The sequence below is a fragment of the Ambystoma mexicanum genome, chromosome 5q (genome assembly GCF_040938575.1).
Source record: "Ambystoma mexicanum isolate Mex_15411 chromosome 5q, UKY_AmexF1_1, whole genome shotgun sequence".
Lineage (NCBI taxonomy): Eukaryota > Metazoa > Chordata > Amphibia > Caudata > Ambystomatidae > Ambystoma > Ambystoma mexicanum.
Window position 1 is genome coordinate 39,790,761 of NC_090933.1, and position 21,158 is coordinate 39,811,918.

General features: G+C 45.4%; 1 protein-coding gene across 2 annotated transcripts in view; it reads right to left on the bottom strand.

Annotated features, from left to right (window-relative positions):
- The window catches only part of ANKS6 (ankyrin repeat and sterile alpha motif domain containing 6), a 934,279-nt gene that overhangs the window by 542,447 nt on the left and 370,674 nt on the right, over nucleotides 1-21,158 (bottom strand). Inside the window, exons 7-8 of one of the 2 annotated variants that reach the window (XM_069620475.1) lie at nucleotides 13,884-13,955; nucleotides 8,776-8,983 (exon numbers count right to left, since the gene is read on the bottom strand). In XM_069620475.1, the coding sequence (XP_069476576.1) occupies nucleotides 8,776-8,983; nucleotides 13,884-13,955 (280 nt within the window). The remainder of the gene's footprint in view (nucleotides 1-8,775; nucleotides 8,984-13,883; nucleotides 13,956-21,158) is intronic. The other variant, XM_069620476.1, reaches the window with a different exon arrangement.

Genomic DNA, 21,158 nt, shown 5'->3' on the forward strand with positions numbered 1-21,158 from the left:
TGATTCTGACCTACCACATCAATCAGGCGATTTACCTAATGCTTTCAGCCATTGCTGTCTCATGTTTTCGTTGATGACCCTTAAATAAAGCTGGAAAAAACTGGAGAGACAAGCACAGTAATCCAATTGTCAAAATGTGTGATCAAACCCAAATGCAGGAGTCCTATGTTTTTTCTCTGAATAGTTTGTCAAACCTCTCTCAAAGAACGAGAGCTCCATGCAGGACCACTTAAGTTTCCTATTTCTTGTCCACAACAGCTCTGCTACATGTCAGTAATTTCCTCACGTCCGCTCCCTACAAACTGTCATTTCTTTCTGTACTTTTTGTCTGCAGCTTTTGACAAGGCTGATCATTGCATACTTTGATAATCCCATTCCCCCCCTCTTCTATTGGTATATGTGATTGTGCTCTAATTTTTATCCTGTCTCACATTTCTATTTTGAATTTTGGGCAGGCGCTTCCTCCCCTGCCCCATTATGCTAAGGTTTCCACAGTGCTCAATCATAGGTCCCCTTCTATTTTCTCTCTATGTAATTCCAATCTGCTCCATTATCCTAGTCTCTGGTTTGAGCCGTCTACTTCTATGCCAATGATTCCAAATCTTCTGTTACTTTTCTGATCACCTTCATGTCATAATCTACGACTGTGTTTTTGCAGTAACAATCTGAATGCTTTACCACTCATCACATCTCATCTAAAACTGAAATTCCCCAGCCTTCACCACTGCTCATCCTTCTTACTCAGTATCCCTACCCATTGGGCCTCATTACAGGTCTGCCGGTGATACCGGCGGGTTGCCGCCAGACCCAAAAAAAAAATGACCGGCTCCTGGCTTGCCGGTAACACTGGGGTATTCCAACCCCGGCGGCTGGGAAGTCGGGCGCTGATAATTCTGTTACTCCCCTTTCCTATAGACTCTATGGGAATGAGGACGAGGAAGCACCGGCAATGTTAATAACGGTGCCGGTGCTTCAGTTAAGGCTTGCCTCCCATGGCCGCTGTGTCCAGCAGGGTCTGCCATGTCAGGCACAGCGGCTCCGGCAGGCAATCCCATAGTGTGGCAGTCTGAAAACAACGGTGCCGGTATGTTTACCGGCACCGTTGTTTCCCGACTGACACACTCGTAATGAAGCCCATTGTCTGCCAGCCTTACAGATGATATCCAATTCCTCCATTTGTCCACATCTCAGACAACCCTGGCTCAATATGAGCCTTTACATTCCAGGGTAACTTCTCTGCACATGCTGTGTATTGGCCTTCTGGCAAAAGGAGATTGGGCCTCATTACGAGATTGGAGGCAGCTGTACTGAGCATGGCTGCCTCCAAACTCGGGTCCTGGTTCCCTGAATGGGGAAATTCCGGGCCATTCCGACCTTGGAGGGCCCGGTATTTCCCCTTTCAGGGAACCCGGACCCAGACCTTCCCCATTCCCATTCGAGCCCCCATAGGGCTCAATGGGAATGGGGAGGGAGCCAACAATGGGCCCGTTGTTAGCTCCCTGGTCCCCTCGCAGGACCCGCTCTGGACGTCTGGTAAAACCCAACATCTAGAGCGGGTCCCACAAGGGAACCTCATAATAGGGCGGAATGGGTTTAACGGCGCCGCACCTTTACCAGCGCCGTTAAACCCATTCCGCCCGCCTCCTAATGAGGCCCATTGTGTGTAAGGGGTAGTGTTAGCTTTTCTTGTGGTGCTCTAAGACTTACAAGTGCCATGAGCTGGACAGATTTAGTTTACTTCAAGATAAGGGTCCACTGGAATATTCAGCCCGCTGTCTACCAACCCTGAGTGGGCGGTTAAAAGAAAGGGACAGTAGGGAGAAAGTTCCAGCCGCAGAGGGATGCTACCTGAGGAAGCATTCTAATTGGGGCACAACTCAAACCTCGGGTGCGGTATGGGGCTATAATTCTCCAGCACAAGAGACATGAAGCCTTCACAGAAGAGGTGGCTCTGGCCTTCCCAAATGTCTACTGGGTGACACAAATCTGAGGATGTCGTCCCTTCTGCCCTAGGGGAAAGACCTTTCCCATGGGTCCATGGTGGTGCTTCCACAGTCCAATAGTCCCCCTGTGGGTGGTGCAAAGAGGGAGGCTGACATGGGTAAGGCCTCCCCTATGGGACAGGGGACGACCATCACGAGAGAACGCATTATTACTCTGCCTTAATGTATGCAACCTCTTCTCCAATTCTAAATCCTCATTCCCCCTGCCTGGATAGAAGCAATATATTTTGTTGTCAAATCAGACTTCCTAACCTACAGGGCACACTAAAGAACAAGAAAGCACAAGGTATCGTGCATATAGCTTTAAGACTGGTATTGTGACGAAGATTATGACCCGGAGTCCAAGGATCACTCGCCAGAAGCAGAGCTAGCGGTCTAGCTACCTAATGCCAGTGATTGGCCCGAAAGCAGTAAATCAATCCCATGCATACGTTTGAAAGTGGCTCAAGCTCGAACTCAAGCGCAGCACGAGAGAAAGAGTCCTCCAAAAAGGAACAGCAGGAGCTGTGCATGGGAGCAGCTGACGCAAGCAGCAAGGGAAGCCCAGGCCGGAGGAAAGAGAATCCAAGCATGGTACATCACGAGAGGACTACTCGGGTTGCTGCCGGGTGAATTCTCTCCGCCTCTCAGGACCCAGAAAAGCGCAGACGAGGCAAAACACACAGCTGGGAAAAGGCATCAGACTGCAGAGCCACTGCAGGCTCTCCCATATGCTCAAATGCTAACAGAGCCTCCCGAAGGGACACCGCGGCCCAGGAACTGCCGTCACCTTTGAGAAGGAAGCAAATAGGAACGCAGGTTGCACAGGGGATGTTAGTGGTCTGGGGGAGAAAAGGGGTGAGCTCAGGAATTGGAAAGAGGGTCTGGGACCCTGAAGCAAAAGAGATAGTTGTATATTTGGCAGGAGAGTGAACCAAGCAGATACAACGCAACAGTGCGAGTCTGGGACCCACACCCAAGAGTAAGAGGGTCTGGGACCCTGATGAAAGAGGGTCTGGGACCCTGAAGCAAACGAGAGAGATAGTTGTATACTTGGCGAGTGAACCAAGCGGATACAACGCAACAGTGCGAGTCTGGGAACCGCACCCATATTAGAAACCAAAGTTTAAAGTAACGAGGGTCTGTGACCCAGTAAGAAAAAAAAAAAAGAGACACTTGCTTGGCAGGAGAGTGAACCAAACTGTTTAAAGTATTGCGAGTGTGGGACCCGGTGCAGGTCGCAGCCTTGCAATACTTTAAACATGAGAGGTTGAGAATAAGAGGATCAAGAACCTTAGGACCGATAAGGAATCCTACACTTGATAGCGGAACCCACCAAGCTGGTAGTTTATAGAACTGTTAAGTCCAGAAACGGTTCCTTGTGACTTAAAGATAAGAAGACATCTATGATAAAGGAGCACAACCCCAGCATGCTAATCATGTATTTTGGAACATTATTTTGCATCACTTTATTACCAGCGAAACTGGAAACTTTTCTGTTGGTTTAAAAAACAAAACACATTTTGAAGTAGGTTTTGGGACAAGACAGTGACAGACTTTTTAGTTTAGAACATTCTGACAATTTCATTAGTTTCCCTTAAGGTAGGGAACCCCCTCTACACTTTGTCCAACCCTCTTAATAAAAGTCTATATCCAAAATCATGCCACCATTGTGTCTGAGCCTTAATACTGCACTGTTACACAGGACACTGGATGAAGATGCCTTCACCTGCATGGGTGACCCCCACGAGCTAGGTGGAGGGCTGGGTGCCACTGGCCATTGCTGGCTATGGGCCACTGCTGCCTGTCAGTGGCAGAGCTGTGGAATGTTGCTACTCAGTACAGCCCTCTGACTGCCCAGCTGTGCTTGCCTGCCTTTATAAGCAGGACAACAGGCAGCAGACATCAAAGGAGCCCGCGTGGTTCATTGTTGCCTGTTGTCCTGCATTGGAGAGGTCACACTAATCAGCCAGAGTGGTGGTCTTAAGAGTAGCAGAATGCCATTGAGTCTTGGATAAGAGGAGAAATGACTGCCTGAGCACCATTGCAAGTGTCACAACAGCGCGAAGCAGGAAAATGGTGGAACTGCCTAGGGCTCATGTAGCGGGAACAGTGGAGGTGACAAGGTTGCTCTGTACACTAACCTTACATTCAAATCTCCTGGCAGGAATTCAGTGGAAGAAGCAGTACGGGCATCTAGTGTTGTAGTGTGTGTGTTTCCTGGCAAACTGGAGCTGCCCATTGACCAGGTTTATTGTTTAGTGCAAGGACTGTTCTGGGAATTTCCCCTCATTCATTCCAGTCCAAGGTGCTCACTTCAACCCCAGGCAAGAGATGCAGGGTTGAATTGGGACCGCAATTCATCACTACAAAGGGACACGCTCTAGGGCATAATTCATAATGTGCCACTGGGTCACTATCACCCACCTAATGGCCTTACTAAATGCACACTGTGGGTAAGAATTGGTTCCTACCTTTGTTCCACTAAGGGACATATCAGTAAAATGGGAAGCATGGCGAATATTTACATGTTGATGATTCAAGAGTGATTCAAGATGGGAATAATGACCTCCCTTATTTGTGGGCTAAACACCTTCCACATGTTGAATATTTATTTTATAGTATAGCACTAGCAGGTTTACTTCTCAAAGGGGATGCAGGGTGTTAATTTACCAGTATTATTTGGTAGGTGCCAACATACGGTTATACTTTCTGGAGAAGCTTCACCCAGGTGTAACCTCCTTTACCTCATCCAATCATCCCAGGACCATTATTTAACTCCTTTTTAAAGACTGCAGGTTGTAGCCATCTCCTGTACTTATTATAGCTTGCAAGTTGCCTTAAACCCAGGAATTTCTATCCTTGCTAGTATAGGGTGCGGATAGGCAGCATAGTGTTCACCACATTCAGCATAGAAGCAGTGGCCAATTGCCTGCTGGGAACAAAACAATCTGGATGTTTCTCCTTCGCACTCTTTTCCTTCCTCCTCCATAGTCTCTTGAATCTTTTTGGCTCCCCTCCACTCTTCTCTGATCGTGTATTTAAATATTTTCACTACCTTGCTTCTCCCTACCTGGACTCTCGTATCACCCTTCATTCTGTCCCATCATTCTTTTATTATCTGTGGGCCTTACCCCTCATCCCCCCATCATGCAAGGTGGTGCCCGATTTTTCTAATATTTTGCGGTTGAGGTGAACTGCTGTTCCAGTTTTGGAGATGAAAGTAGAGATGGTGTGAGAAGGCTCATAGATGACAATGAGGTTTCTCGATGAAGAGTATGGAAGAGTGTCAGGTAGGAACTGGACAGGCAGCGGAAGAGATGCGAGAGAACCTTTGGCAGGGAAGAAGAGCCCTTGTGTTTTGGTAGAGTTTATTATCAGAAAGTGTGAATCCATACAATATTAATGGCAGAGAGGATTGGAAATTTTGATAGAGCGATCAGAGGAGAATTCAGGAAAAGAGAAGAAGATTTGAGCGTTGGCGGCAAGTTGGTACGAGAACCCACAAGAGGAGATTAGTGCACTAAGAGCAGAGGTATAGAGCGTAAAGTGGAGTGGACTCAAGACAGAGACTTGTGGAACAACAACAATTAGAGGAATGAGTTGAGAGTTGTTGCTGCTGCAGAAGACAGAATTGGCTAGGTGCAAGGTACGTTATAATCCAGGCAAGGGCTCGATTGCTAATCCCAAGAAGACAGATAAAGGAGAATTTGGATAGAGGATATGTTGCAGTGCTTAGCAGAGGCGATGAAGTTGGACACATTCATAAAAGCAGTTTCCGTACACAAAGAGGGAAACAGAAACTTTCTTGTAGGGGGTCTCGAAGGTTATGGATGTCTAAGAAAGTGGTAAGATGGTTGAACACAGCCCTTTCGAGCACTTTAGAGTAATGTGGAAGGAGAGACACAGGGTGAAAGTTGGCTAGAAAGTTCGGGCCAGTCGCTTGCTTTTTTAAGAGTGGGATGACGTGGCTGTTTTGAAAACGGAGGGAAAGCAAGCGGAAGCGTAGAACAGATTGAATAGTTCCGCGAGTTGAGAGGCCACTAAACTGACAGTAGGCTTCACTGGCTGAGGAGCAAGAAGATCTGAGGGGGCACATGAAGGGTTAGCCTTCATCAGTACAGTTAGCACTTCATCAGTATTAGTGTGACCAAAGTGGGAGATAGAGGCAGAGGACGATGGTCGAGTAGGTGGGGTGTAACATGTAGGAGAAGGGAGTGTGAGGAAGGTCAGGAGAGTCTCTAATTTTGGAAATATTTGCAGCAAAGTATTTAGCTAGGTCATTAGCTGTGAGAGTGGAGTTGATAATCAGACTTAGGAGTAATGAGTGAGTTTAGGGTGCCCTGTAGCCGGCGAGGATGGTTGGAGTTAGTCAATGAGGGTTAGCTAGAATTCCCTTTTTGCTCTATCAAGAGTGGACTTGAGAGAGTTCAGGGCAGAGTAACAGAGTTGTAGGTCCTCATGCGAGTGGGTACACTATTTGTGCAGCAGCTGACGCATGTCTCTGCGGAGAGAGCGTATGAATGGTGTGACCCATGGCTGAGGATACTAAGACTTAGGGGGTGAAAGTAAGCAGTAGGAAGTTAGAGAAGGAGTCGTCATAGTAGGGACTGGAAGCTGGAGAAGGCAGTGTTGGTGGAAGAGGCATCAGGTGTGAAAGAGGATAGTGAGAAATGTAGGTCAGAGAGAAAGGACTGAATGGTAGAAGGTTTAAAATTCCCTTTAGTAATAGGCACAGCAAGTGGTGAGGAAAGAGCAGTGGAAAGGAGATGGTGGTGGAAACAATTGAGTGATCAGATATGGATGGTGTGACAGTGGTATTAGTGCTGAGGGAGAAGTGGAGATGAAAAAGAGATACAAAGTTACCCTCCCACCCCTGTGTGGGTAGGTAGGTTATGGACAGAGCGCAGAGCACGGCCACTAAGAAAAGACTGAACTTCCTTCTCCAACAATAGGATGGGGAGGGAAGGTTAAAGTCACCTACGAGAATGAGATGACAGTGAAAAGAGAATCAAGTAGTTGTGCAAGAACATTAAAAGAATGGTTTAGTGGGACCAGGAGGGCAATAGATGGAGATGTGAACCTGGTGAGCCTCCTCCACGCTCGTTCAATTGCATTTTCATTTCAATTGGGGGAGGGTGTCGAATAGCAGCCTAAGTAAAAACCACTGCTCTTCAGTCATGCAGGTTTCTTTGCATTGTAGTTGAGGGCATACATTTAACAAGATGCAAAAAAAGCCTATGTTACCATTAAAGTGAATACGGTTTATCCAGAGTATAAATACTATGTATGCAGTAGCCACTTATTTACCGTTTCAAAGTTCAGTCCCCTCATATGACAAATGTTCTTATTCTTTGTTTTTATGCTACTCTGTCTACTGATTTTTAATAATGTCTTGATTCTTTGTTTCCGATGTAAAACAATACCATGATATTTTGTACAGCTGTTCATATTAGGTTTAATTGTAGACCATTTGTACTCTGGTTTCTGTTTATGAATTCATAATAAAATCTGATAAATGATATGCAGTTTCAGACAGGGCTGCTTCATTTTATAAAATGTGACAAAAGCAAAACACAACAAGCTTCTCGTGTTGCTTCTATTCTGGTTAAGAAATAAAATTATAGGTGATCATTGGGCCAGTTGTACACATCGCTATTGTACATAATTATTTTCTGGCAATTAAAAAAAAATCAGTTCAAATTTATTAGATCAGATTTCTTCATTAACAATAAAAAACTTACAATACAAACAGCTCATATATAAACACCAAATAAAACAAATTTCCCCAGATGCTAAAAACAACCCACCCTCGACAAAACCAGTTCATAGCACATCCTCCATCCCAGACTAATTCTGGGTAGACCCCATAAAAACCACCTAAAGCATGCATTATTCTAGCACGGCGCAACAAGGCATACTTAACAATCACACAGATTATGGATGAAATCAGCATCATTGCAATCCATAATATACCACAGTGCCTCAATGCAGTGCCGAATTTTGTTCATAATAAAATAGGGTTTTAACAGTTTCTTACGTAAATCCGTAAAACACAAATGTTTTACAGACTTACGTTAAAGCCTTATTTTACTATGAACAAAACGCCAATTAAAACACCTTTACATGAACTTAGCATTGTTGTAGTCGCTGAGTGAGGGGAGAACCTGCGACCTCGAGAACTGGAGATAACCAACCCCTCCATCGATCACAGAGTCAAAGTTCTGTCCTTACTACCAATGCAGTTTTTCTTGTTTGCCTCGTTAGGTTTTTAAACGTATTTGTGTATGCAATTACCAAGTAGAAGCACACAATATCTTTGCCACCTCAAGACTGACACTCTGATGAACACTAAATGGGCGCATAGCTTACAAGTAAAACATTCAGCTCCCAAATGGACTAGCCAGAGATTCACTACTTTGAGCCCCGACACAACAAACTCAGCTTTTTCCATCTTCGAAAGTTGATCAATTCAGTACCACTAAATTAAGCAACAATACCATTTTTTATACAGTTTATAACCATAAAGAATCTTCAGTTAAGCACCATTTTAAAAAAATCCTGCTATATCCTCTGCCATTTTTTTAACTCAGGAATTGGTGATGCTGAACCTCTCTCAGGCATGAATATACTAACTTGTCACAAACCTATTTGAAAATGGCACCTGCAGTCACCCATATTTTCTCAGAAAGCATTACATGTGCAATTACTGCATGTTCAATGTATCTGCATGAGCTTCTTATACTGCTTGTACACAAACCCATCAGGTAGATAAAAAAGAATGCATATTTACCACTATCTTTGCTTTTATCTATCCAAGCTGACGGAACCTCAGAATTTCTATTGCTTGATATATCAGTGTGTGATGCAGCCCTCATCGTTGAATCTAAAGACACGTGTTCATCTATGTAAGGCACCAATCTGTTGGAGGAAAGTCCATGCCGCAAGGTTTGAGTCAACTTGAGTTTGCGAAATCGGTTAGACATTCTGTTCCACCATGACTAGAAGAAACAGCAAAAAGAGTTTCAATTTCATGTCAGTATATGCTTGCAACAAATCTAAATTATCAAAATATGCACATAAACGTAAAATGGTGGAAGGAGAACAAGATGCTAGGAATAAAATGAATGCACAGTAAAATGGCAGACTGCACTGAGTGAAAATAACATGAACTGTGTGGCTGTAAGGATGAACAAGTGTGTGTGTATGTAAGGTAATTTGTTTGCAATGCAACAGTGCATGCTGTGTAAGGGTAGTGGAGGTGGGATCAAGGCAATGACAGAGGACATCTGCTCACTAACAAAGAGCAGTGAAGAGTAAGGGGAACATTTAATGAGTGGAGAGAAAAGCGTTGGGACCTATTTGGTACTGAACACAATCAAGGGTAGAGGTGTGACCAGAGTCTGAGAAGCCTACAGCGCCAACACTGGTTTGCCCTTTTATCAGTGACAAGGGCCAGAGTCGTCAATGCACAAAAAGTGGTTCTGCAAAAGCTGTTGTCAGACAGCCGAACCCCTCCTGGCAAAGTGTTTTCTTCACATTATAATAATGCAATTTAACCTTTCTCAAAACTCACAAGTGAACACGAATGAAAAAACAGTACCTTGGTTGGTTTAAAAGTTTAAGATTATATTTTAGGGAAAAGTGGAACTGTATTCTTTAGTCCGCTTTATCACAAATATATGGCTCAGAGTTGGACAATGCCACACTGCCAAAGTAACACCAACAAACAAGCGATTACAACAAATATAGTATACGATCAAAAGATTAAGGAACAAAAATCAAAGACATATTGATATGGGTGCCAGCCAACATGCAGCGTTCAAGATATCTGTGTGATGCTCTAGCAAGAAGCTTTCGTCTGGGAATCATAGGTCTACATATGACTCAGGAGTTAAGAGAGTCATGGGAGTGAAGCATTTTGCCCCACAAAACACTTCTGGAAAACAGAGTTCAAGGGGAGGGCTTGAAAGTGGAAGTGTGTTCCATATGTGTTGTAGGGAGAATGCACTTTGGATGCCATGTCCAAAAAATAAAAATTAAAAGTAGGAAAGGGCAAAGTGGTACCCCCATCTCTGGAGTAAGGAATGTGCCAGTATACAACTGGTCAATATTTTGGAAAGACCAATGGAGCACTAAATGCCAGTAAACAAAGGTGGACGGAGTCATGGGAACACAATATTGCCAAACTCGCAGAGGGGTCAGAAAGCACCACCAGCAGTAGGAAATGGAGAATGGAGTCCTGCAGAAGTCCTATGCACAACGTAAAGAACCAAGCATACAAGGGGACCATAGTGTGATGACATTCACCCAATGACGTCACACTTTGAATGATGTTCCTTGACAAGAGGACCAAAGTATTTTTTTCCTTTTTAAAATGCTACACTAGTAGGTTTCATGGTGCAAAGAGCACATCAAAAAGGTCCCCATAATACAGTACAGTATAGTCCACTCATACAAAACTAGATATAGGCATTAATTCCTCAGCCTGGCCCTCCTATTCAACTAGATACTGCTTCACTCCTTCCTAGAAGAATAAAAAAGAGCTGAAATACCCCAAGTCCTATCAAATCTTTCCTCTGGTTCCCTTCATAGGGGGATAACAGATTTTCTATGCCGATGCTAAACTTTTTTTCAGATCTACCTTCTAGAGGTGACGACCCCACAGCCTGTTTCCACTTAGCCACTATAGTACTAGAAACCGAGAAATATATCCACCTGCATTCCTATGTGGACATTGCGCCTCAGCTCTATTCTCTGCATGGTGAGATGACCCACAACATTAATTTCTCTACCAAACAACTTACAATACTCTCTGCTAAGAGATGAACAGAGACTTTAGTTCTTGAATATGATAAAACAAATATCCCATGAGCCTTTGCGAGATGTACATCTCCAACAAAAAAATTAAGCTTTCTTAACAAGTGTTCTAGTGTGTAGTATAATCGGTACACACAAGTGCTGTATGGTGTGCAGGTTTGCTGCAAGAGGAATTGAACAATCCATTTTACACAAGCGACTACCCTTCATCCATCCTGATCCCACTTGCCTGCACCTTCGCCCTGCTTGAGCAAATTCCGCAATCTCTAAAGGCTGAAATATTCAGTCAGTCCTTGAAAATCTCTCATTTTGTGTGTACCTTCACAAAAGCTGAAAGCTGTGGGTCAAAACAAGAATCTTTATGAAGCATTAGTAAGAAACTATGCAAATGTATATCTCTAAAAACATAAAATGTATATCAGGCCTTGCCTACTGTCTCTGTTCTTAAAATAACGTTAGCATACTACTAGTATACATATCCCAACACTAACTATCACGGTTCCATGTGATAATGTCACCTGGAAAAAGTCACCTGGTAGACAACTTTTTTCTCTGACTCCTAAAGTACTTTCCCCAAATATTCTAGGAAGAGTATAATTATATATATCAAAAAATTAGTCATGGGCGCCCCTCTATGAGAACGAACACAGCAAAAATGGCCTGTTCTATGGGATAGTACCCGCTCTAGGGTCTGAAGCCACATTTTAGCTCACTGTACCTTTCACAGATGGGAAATAGCCATTTGCATATCAGTCTTTGTCCAGCCCACATGGGCAGTCCAGCACCGAAATGCTATGTGGGTACCTTCCCAAAGAACAGGCCATTTTTGCTATGTTCGTTCTCATAGGAGGAGCGCCCATGACTAATTCTTGATTTTTTGAAAGGCCTTAGGTCTAGTCACCCTAAATTTCCCAGGGTCATCCAGACGTGGACTCCCTGCTCACTGTGCTCAGAGAGGCACAGCTCCACCTCACTGATGATGCCCAACAAGGCGGAAACACGTGTATGGGGTTGCTGTTGGTACTCATGTTCAGAAGGGAATTGACCTAGCATTTCGGTGCTGGACTGCCCATGTCGGCGGGACAAAGACATATGCTAATGGATGTTTCCCATCTGTGAAAGGTACAGTGAGCTAAAATGTGGCTGCAGACTCTAGAGCAGGTACTATCCCGTAGAACAGGCCATTTTTGCTGTGTTCGTTCTCATAGAGGGGCGCCCATGACTAATTTTTGATATAATTATATATAATCAAACTCCAAACCTAGAATATTTGGGGAAAGTGTTTGATTTTATTGAGAGTGCATTTTGGGGGAAATATCACCTCTGGCGGCCATTTCCCAGGTGACATTATCACTGCATACCACTATCACTTAGGGTTTCCAGACAGAGCGGCCCAGTTAATATTGGAGGCAGAGTTGAACTGTTCCAAATGGGAATCTCTGCCGTCTAAGCCAGGACCTTCATTGTTTTCTAGTTTTATACCACATATCAGAGAAATCTCTACACAACCTACTTTGTAAATCCTAAGTAAATCCAGATGTATGATTTCTATACAAAGAATCTCATTGGGGTTAAGTTTGAACCATCAGGTGCTAAAGGGCTACCTTGTAAGGACTCATTTGGATCTATCAATCTCTGGAGATATCCAACTGATGACTACCAGAAAAGAAATGTCAAGGTCAAAAAGTGCTCGAGCACCCACGTTATACATTTTAGAGAGTTCACTTCGACTCATTCAGCTTGCTTGCTCATATGAAATCTTCAATTAGGTTGTTTTGCTTATTAAAATGCTTTTTTAAATATGAAGTGGGAGTGCCAAGAACAAGCACCGTGGCAAAACTGTACTTTTCATAAAATGTACAAGTTCAACAAAAGTTAATTCAAGGGTCCACCATCTCCATTTTTCCAGTTTTATTTTATCTAGCAAACAGCAATTATTCAGATTGAAAATCCTTTTATTCTAAGCCAATAAGAGCTCTTGCAGTTCTACTTGGAAAGATGTCCGAGTAGCCTTTACCATTATGACTTGTTTTTAGGGTACTGATTTTATACACAACAACTTGCGAAAAGTTCAACATCGCCTTCATTGCCTTAGATAGATTAGGGCTACCCAGAGCCAAGAAGAAGGCCGCAATCTCTGCAGATAACCGAACAGCCGCCACTGGTGTGGTAGAGAGCAGGAGGCAGGGTATCTGCTAATCATGTAAATTTTTATAGTCAGAGGCGTAACCAATGCAGCAAAAAGTAGCAGCGAGAATGGGACGCCCTGCCATGCAACCGTCTCTACAGCCACTGCCAGCCTTTATGCCCCAATTATTTGTTCTGCACTTGTGTCCCGATACAGACATGCACTGGCCTAAATGAGAGGGAAAGCTGATCTTGTCTAATATTACCAACCAAAACTCCCAACTCACACGTCAAATGCCTTCTAAAAAACTAAAAGCATGATCGCCAAAGATCTAATCTTGTTCTCAGGGAATTCTATAAAGAAATGGGTGTTTGAAGCCTAATGTCAGCCTGGATTAAACCGGCCTGATCTTCTCTGATAACCATTTTGGCAACTTTAGGAACCAGGTCTACTAGAATGCTCATATACACTAAATGAAATGTTTAAATGTGTAATCGGACGATAGGAGCCACAAAACCAGGCATCTCTGCCGACTTTTGAGGAGGACTACGACCCAGGTGTAATGTTTCATTCGGGAGGGCCTAAGTGCAGGAGGTGGTGTCTCATCAGTAAGGATTTTATTGCCATGCGGATACAATGGGCAGTGGATAGGGCCGAGGAAATGTGCACAAGATCACACAATACGTCTCAAACAACATGCACTCAAGAATCAAGAAACATGCACGCTAACCCTAGGATGTGCAAGGGGAACACAATACATATATGTGAAAAGGGATGAGAGGTAAACACTTAGAAGCTCCTTATAGTTACAAGATAGTCTGCAAGGTGCTCACCCACAATTCCTGTTGCGGGTACTGTCAGTTCCAAGTTCAAATACAGACCAAGAAATTACTGGGTCTGTGAGCGAACATGCTTAATGGTATTGTATAAGGTAACTTAAAGACAATACTTACGAGGATGAGAAACACCATCTGCAAAGTCAGCGAAGCCCACAAACCCTGATGATCAAACAGGGACTGAAAAGGCTATAACAGTAAAGGGAGGAAAACTTAATACATTAGACCCCTTACAAGGGACAAGTAGGACTAGTGCTTACAGAATAGTGAGGAAAACATAGGCATTCACACAGGAGCTGGACATAACAGAACACTGCACCTAACACTCAATAGGGAACAAAGAAAGGTGCAAGGGAAAACCAGGAACAGACTCCAAGAGACGGTCAAGGAAAGTGCAAAACCATCCAGGGAAGGGGGGGGAAAAGGGTACACAATCGGAATTCGTTCAATGTAGGGTGGCTAAAGGATCAAGGTTATCATGTAGAACAGGTCAAGGTCAAAGAAATAAAGAACACAAACAGGGATGCACAGGAAAAGAAAATCACTGAAAAGGGCTGACTGCAAAACAGAGGAAGACAAAGAAAATCCAGGAAGCAGAAAATACTAATAAGCACACTAGATAATGAATCCAGGAACAACACAAAATAAGGATCTAGGAGCTAGATACTAAGCATAAAAACCATGAACAAGGGAATGGTCACAAACAGGAACACTGCAACAATGACCAGCACTGGACTATAGCTAACTGAGGCTTTTAAAGCCTGCAAGTGATCCCATGCCTCTGGTGTGATGCTTGATAGCACCTGCCAGCCGCAGGTGCTCCTAATCTTCCACTCAACCGCGCCCTGCAACCAAGGGTGGAGAGGGAGCAGTGAGCAAGGCATCCTTTCTTTTTTGACAGATCACATGCAGACAGTGCCCGTTTCCTTTTCGAGCAGCTCAAACTTCAATTTTGTGTGGCGGTCCCCAGGGATCGTCATTATCCCCTTTGCTTTTTAATTTATACTTGCGTCCACTGTATGAGGACAGAGGAGGGGACAATCAGGAGGAAATTAGAGAAACACTAAAAGACATGGAATTACCTAAGATTAGTGATGAAGAAAGGGAGGAACTAGACGCACCGATTACCCTGGAGGAATTAGAGGAGGTGGTGAAACAGCTGCCCACCTGCAAGACCCCGGGTACGGACGGATTCCCGGCTGAGTTTTAGAAAACATAAAGCAGAAGTACTCCCCCCCTATGCTTAGAGATGCTCAATGAGTCTTTTGAGAAGGGTCGGCTACCGGACACGCTCAGAGAAGCACTAATCGTGCCGCTCCCCAAGCCCAACAAGCCAGGGCATTGCTGCGGCTCCTATAGGCCGTTGTCAATGTTGAACCAGGACAGCGAGATCTTGACGGCGGTCCTGGCTAATAGGCTGAGAAGGGTCATCAGTAACCTGATACACCCGGATCAGACAGGTTATGTCCCCAACAGAAATATAACCCACAACCACAGGCGACTCCACCGGGTGATTGAAGAGGGAAACAGGAGCGATGAGGAAATGGCGGTGGTGTCCCTAGATGCAGTCAAAGCTTTTGATTCAGTGAGGTGGCCATGGTTGTTGGCGGCCCTGGAAGAATACGGGATGGGGCCGTGTTATGTTAGGTGGGCGAAATTGTTGTATAGTGAACCACTGGCCAGGGTACGCACAGGATCGGTGATATCTGAAAGGTGGCAACTTAGTAGAGGCACCAGACAAGGGTGCCCCTGGTCCCCGATGTTATACATTCTGGCCCTAGAGCCCCTGGCAGTGTACCTCAGACAACAATATGACATGGTCGGTATTGAAGCAGGGGGAGAGAAACACCTAATATCCTTATATGCTGACGATTTGCTACTGTATTTGAAATATCCAGAAGAAAATCTTCAGTATATTCTAGAGGTCATGGAAAAGTATGCAGAATTGTCCGGCTTTGCGGTTAACCCCCAAAAATCGAGCATGTTCCCATTGGGGAGCTACATAGGAGCTCCTCTGGAACGGTTGCCAGTGTTGTCCGTACCTTGGGCGGCTGATTCCTTCCGCTACCTCGGAATAGATGTATATCATACTGTGGAGGAGGAACACTTGCATAACACCGAGGTGGCTGTGAAAAAAATCCGCACAAATATGAAGTTTTGGGAGAAGATGCCGCTGGCGATGATGGGACGGGGGGCGATGCGCAAAATGGTGGTCCTGCCTAGGCTGTTACATTTCTTCAGTAATATACCATACTTGATGCCCAAAAAGTTTGTTGTCACACTGAACAGCATGTGTAGGGACTTCTTGTGGCACGGCACTCGCAATAGAGTGGCGCTATGGAAGCTACAGAACTTCCATGATAGAGGGGGCATCAAGCTGCCGAACTTTGAGGCCTATTATGTAGCCAGTCAGTTGCAATATGTAACCAGATGGCTCTCTGATGAAGAAACTCCTGAATCTAGGCTGTTTGGGCAGGACTGCACCCCGTTTTACCTAAATGAGATTATCTGGGTGACTAGACTTGAAATGAAAGAACGCCCGGGTATGCTGTTGCTTGGGTGGAAGATGTGGCACAGAGTATGCCAACTGATGGAGAACCCATGCCCGTGTTCCCCACAGGTGCCACTAGTTGCCTTAGCTAGGGGAGACAACCAGCTCAGGATGATAATCAGTACCTATTGGGAATCGGTTGGGCTGGTCACATTGGGAGACATATGGCAAGAAGGGGCTATTAAAGAGTTCGAAGAACTGGGAGAAGAGACAGGCTTGCATAGAGGCCAATATGTCACGTATCGTAGGCTAGTGCAGACTATTTGCAAAACTTGGCCAGAGATTGTACTGGCGGAAGAACCAGACGTTCTAATGGGAACAATATATGATATATCAGAAGGAGGGCACGAGATCTCTAGACTGTATGAGATGGTGATGACCCGGGGGGGGGGGGAGGATTTGACTCACCTGAGGCTGGACTGGGAAGCGGAGGTGGGGGCACAGATGACCGATGGAATGTGGGAACGTGCTATAGGATACCACAAGAAAGTGTCCAGAAATGCTAGATTGCAGCAGATACAGTTATACATAACGCATAGAGCCTATATGACTCCAAAGAGAATATCTAAGTTTGCAAACGCAGGAAGACAAGCATGTCCAAAATGCGATGAGGAAGACGCAGATATGACACACATGTTCTGGTCTTGCCCAGTGATTTAAGCTTTTTGGGGAGAAGTGGCACGGAAACTAGCGGATAAAGGGGTCCCGCTCAACATAGATACAGCCTGGGCCTGCCTGTTGGGAGGGTTTCCCAGACCACGAAACACTAAACACCTTGGGAAACTGAGGGACCTGGCATATGCGCTTGCTAAAAGAAGGATAGCTATGGGCTGGAAGCAATGCCACAAGCCACGGGTAGAGGTATGGTGGCGGGACTTGCAAAAATGGGCGGAGGCTGAAACGGTGGTGTGGCAGGAGGCATGTAGCAAGTGCGGGGAAGAAGATGTGGGTAACCTGATGGCTTGGAGAATGTTAATAACAGGACTGCTTGGCACAGTAGTGGATCCTGCAGCTTCGGAAGGAAGCGATACCCAGCCACACGCAGCGGATACAGAATCAGAAATGCAAATAAGCTCTTGGGGGGGGGGGGGGGGATTTGGGGAGCAGTAATGAGTGTTAATTGATGTTCACGAGTTTATTGTAAATAACGCTGCAAGTTTGGTTTGTATTGTTTATTTGTTTTCAAAATAAAAATCTTAAAAAAATATATATATATACTTGCGTCCACTGGCTGATCTTATTTCTTCTTTCACCATATGCTTTTATACATATGCCGATGATCTGCAACTTACATTTTTATTGAAGTCACCAATTTTACATGTCACAACAAAGCATTGCTGGGTATTCAAACTCAACACCCTCTTCCCATCCTCCACCCTCCCCAGCAATAATATGCGATTCCATGCAGTGACCTCCAATTGTCTTGGCTTCAACAATAAATACAGTGATCATAATCAGCCACCGAAGCAGATGTAGGCTTGAGTTCATTTGCCCTCCGAGTGGCATTCCACCTGATCAACCATGACTGCCCATGTGCCGAGGGCTTACTGCTCTCGACTTCGGTCTCCCCTTACATGTCTCCAGTTTTACTCAGCTTTCCCCCTCAAACCTTTCACCCCTTACCAACCACATGTCAGCAGATCGGGCTGCTAGACAACAGTGAGCCCTCTAGTGCACATCCCATCCGCAGTTGCGTATCACTGGATCCCATCTGATCATTTACCAATGCCATCAACTCGACCATCAAATATATGTATCTCTCAGTTTCAGTAACCAATCATCCTTATCAGGCAGTGCCAAGCTCTTCCACTGCTGTGCCAATACCACCCTTAACATCGCTTCCCACATTCTCGGGCATCTATGGATGTCAGAATCCCTCAGGGTGTCGTACCCCCTTTCATTGCCCTGATCGCATTGACAAACTCTTCCTCGGTTATTGGAGCGTCCAACTCTGAGGTGATTTCCCTTGATAACCCCGGTATGGATAACTGTGCCAGAAAATCAACTATGTGCGACTCATCCCCATCAAATTCGGACTTTTATAAAAGCTCATACTATTGTTTGAAGGCCGCCCCAATGCTAGCAGAGCCGTATTGTGTTGACCCACTAACGGTTTTTATGGCCTTAACCATCTTTCTTTTCTGGGTTTCCCTTAATTTCCACGCCTTGTTGCCCTTATGGTAATATTTTTGTTTAAGAAATAACAGTTTCTTCTCAGTATTGTCTAAATAGCAACGCCTTTAACCTGGCTTTATAGCTCCCTTATGTTGTTGTTTGGTCTAGGGAGATCGAACCTCCGAGGGCCCGTCCAGGCTGAAGCTCTGCGATTTTCATCCTAAGGAACTCTTCCTACTCCTCCCCTCCCTCTTCCTTTGGTCACCTATCTGCATTAAAACCCCTCAGATTGTGGCCTTGAATGCATCCCATAGGGTATGCAGTCCCACCTCTGTTGTCGTTCAAATCAAAATGTTCTCATATCAGCTAGCAGCGAGCGGGCAATCTCCTTATCTTTCAAAAGGGAATCATTACATTTCCACCTCCCTTTACGCGGTAACCCCCAACCCTCTCCCACTATTATACGCATTAGGTCATGATCTGACCACGGCACCGGGTTCACACGGGAGTCCCCCACATGGCCAAACAGGCAGCTCTCTACTAGAACGCAGTCAATCCTCAAAAAAGATTCATGGACTGGCGAGTAAAATGTAAAGGGCGAGCATCGCCCGAAACCGGGAGAGTCAGAGTCCACAGAGCCCATATCCTGGTTAATCTAGTAAAAGTTCTGCTAGGGCAATACACTACCAAAAGTGTCAGCGGGTTCCTCTGAATACAACCTCTGATAAACAAATAACGGCCCTCTGGATCCCTAAGTGTTGCGTCCACCTTAAACCCCAGAATGTAAGACATTATGATCGCCACCCTTTTTTTTTTTGATGTGAACAAAGCCTGGTAGACTTACCCAATTCCTCTCCTGCAAAGACTTGGTTCTTTACCCCTCACCCAATGCGTTTCCTGAAGGAAGAGCAGGTCAAGCTTTGCACGGGGGAAAACTCTCGGGCCAAGAGCAAACTTTTCGTTGGAGCGTTAACACCTCTAGCGTTCAGGGAGCCTTCCACCAGGGCTGGCATTGAACTAGCCATTGGGATTTAGGAGACATATTTCCATGTATGCAGTAAAACTCCCGGCCCTGTCCCAAGATCTGTCAACTTCTGGCAGAAGGCCAAAGCATGAACCTTGCCAAATGAACGAAACCACTAAAAGAACGAACACAAATGCCCCCAACCAATATAACTGACCCCTCCATCCCACTCCCTATGACCCTCCCCCCAGCCCCAATATCCAATCAGTCCCAACCCTGTCCCACCTCCCCCCCCAACGTCCAGCAAGGAACTCCTCCCACAGTTGGTTCCCAACTGAGCCACAAGTAGCAAATGACACACCAGGCATCTTATTCGCCATACTGCACTCCCTGAAACCTCTTCCTACACCCCCTCACCATCCTTTTCCAAAAACCCCTGGGCCTCTACCAAGTCCCATGCAGCCAAAGGCACTAATCTCCCTTCTGTGGGACAGGTTCATGTTCCACCCGCCGAGGGTGTGTTTAGTCTCTTAAATTTCCTGGAGCCTGGGACACGTCTCCGGTTCTTCCGTTCCCCCCCTCTTCAGATCCTCCTTCACGTTTACATCAGAGTCAGGGCCTTGTTCATTGTTGTCTAGTAGCTGATTGTTTGCTCTTTGAATTTCCTCTTCCGTCACCAGTTTAAAGCTATGACCTCCATATTCGAAGGCCAGGGAGAATGGAAAACCCCAGCGGTATCTCGTCCCCTCTCTCTCTAAGCCAGTGCGTCAAGAGCGGGCACATATGGCGTCTTGCCAGCGTGAACATGGAGAGATCTTGGTAAATCGTGATCAGGGCCCCATTATAGGAGACGGAATCTACTTTCCACGCCTTCTCAAGAATTCTCTTTTCTGCAGAATAATGGAACCGGACCAAAATCAAACTCGGCCTCCTACCACCACCTCTGGCTTTGTGCGCTCTATCAATCGTAGGTTCTGCTCGAACTATATCCCTGTCCATCTCCCATTCGGTCTCGAGAAACCCACAGAACCCGATGCTCCTTCTTTCTCCATTTTCAATATCATTCAACTTGATGGCTGTGTCCTCTTCACGTCTCTCTATCTCAGAAAGCATTTTAACAAACTGTGATTCCAAGATGTCTACTCATGACTGATTGGATTCCAGCCCCTCTAATCTGCCACACTGTCCACCCGCCGATCCAACTTGTCCAGCCGATGTCCAATATCCGTTCTGATGCTCCCGATTTCCTCCAGCGATGCTGCTATATCTTCGTGGACATTGTGTTTGGGTTAGATTCCGCCATTATGGATGGGGGCACTCTATGCACCTCTGTGAAGGGAACTGTTGGGCTGGGGGGGACACTTTGTTCCTCAGTTTGCTTTCCCCCCCCACCTCACATTCCCAAGGGTTAACCCTTTACCTTCTGCAGGTGGGGATCTCCAGGCCCTGTGAATTGTCCCTGTGACACCTTCTGCCTCTTCCAAGGGGCAGAGATTCCTGACCCTTTGTTGTGTGTATGCGATAAATTAGCAAAAAGGACAATTGCGCTGAGGAGCGCCCATTTTGGAAACTTACTTCCATTACCGCAATGAAAGCCTACGTTCTCGTGGGCCCAGTAAGTAGACGTGAATTTCTGCAGCAGAGGCAAGGTCACATAATGATGCTAATTGGACCAACAGTGGAGAATAGTTGTCGTATTGCCCACTGAAGGACAAGCCAGAGGGGAGTCGGAGCATTCTGCAAGTGCAGTGATAAGGGGACA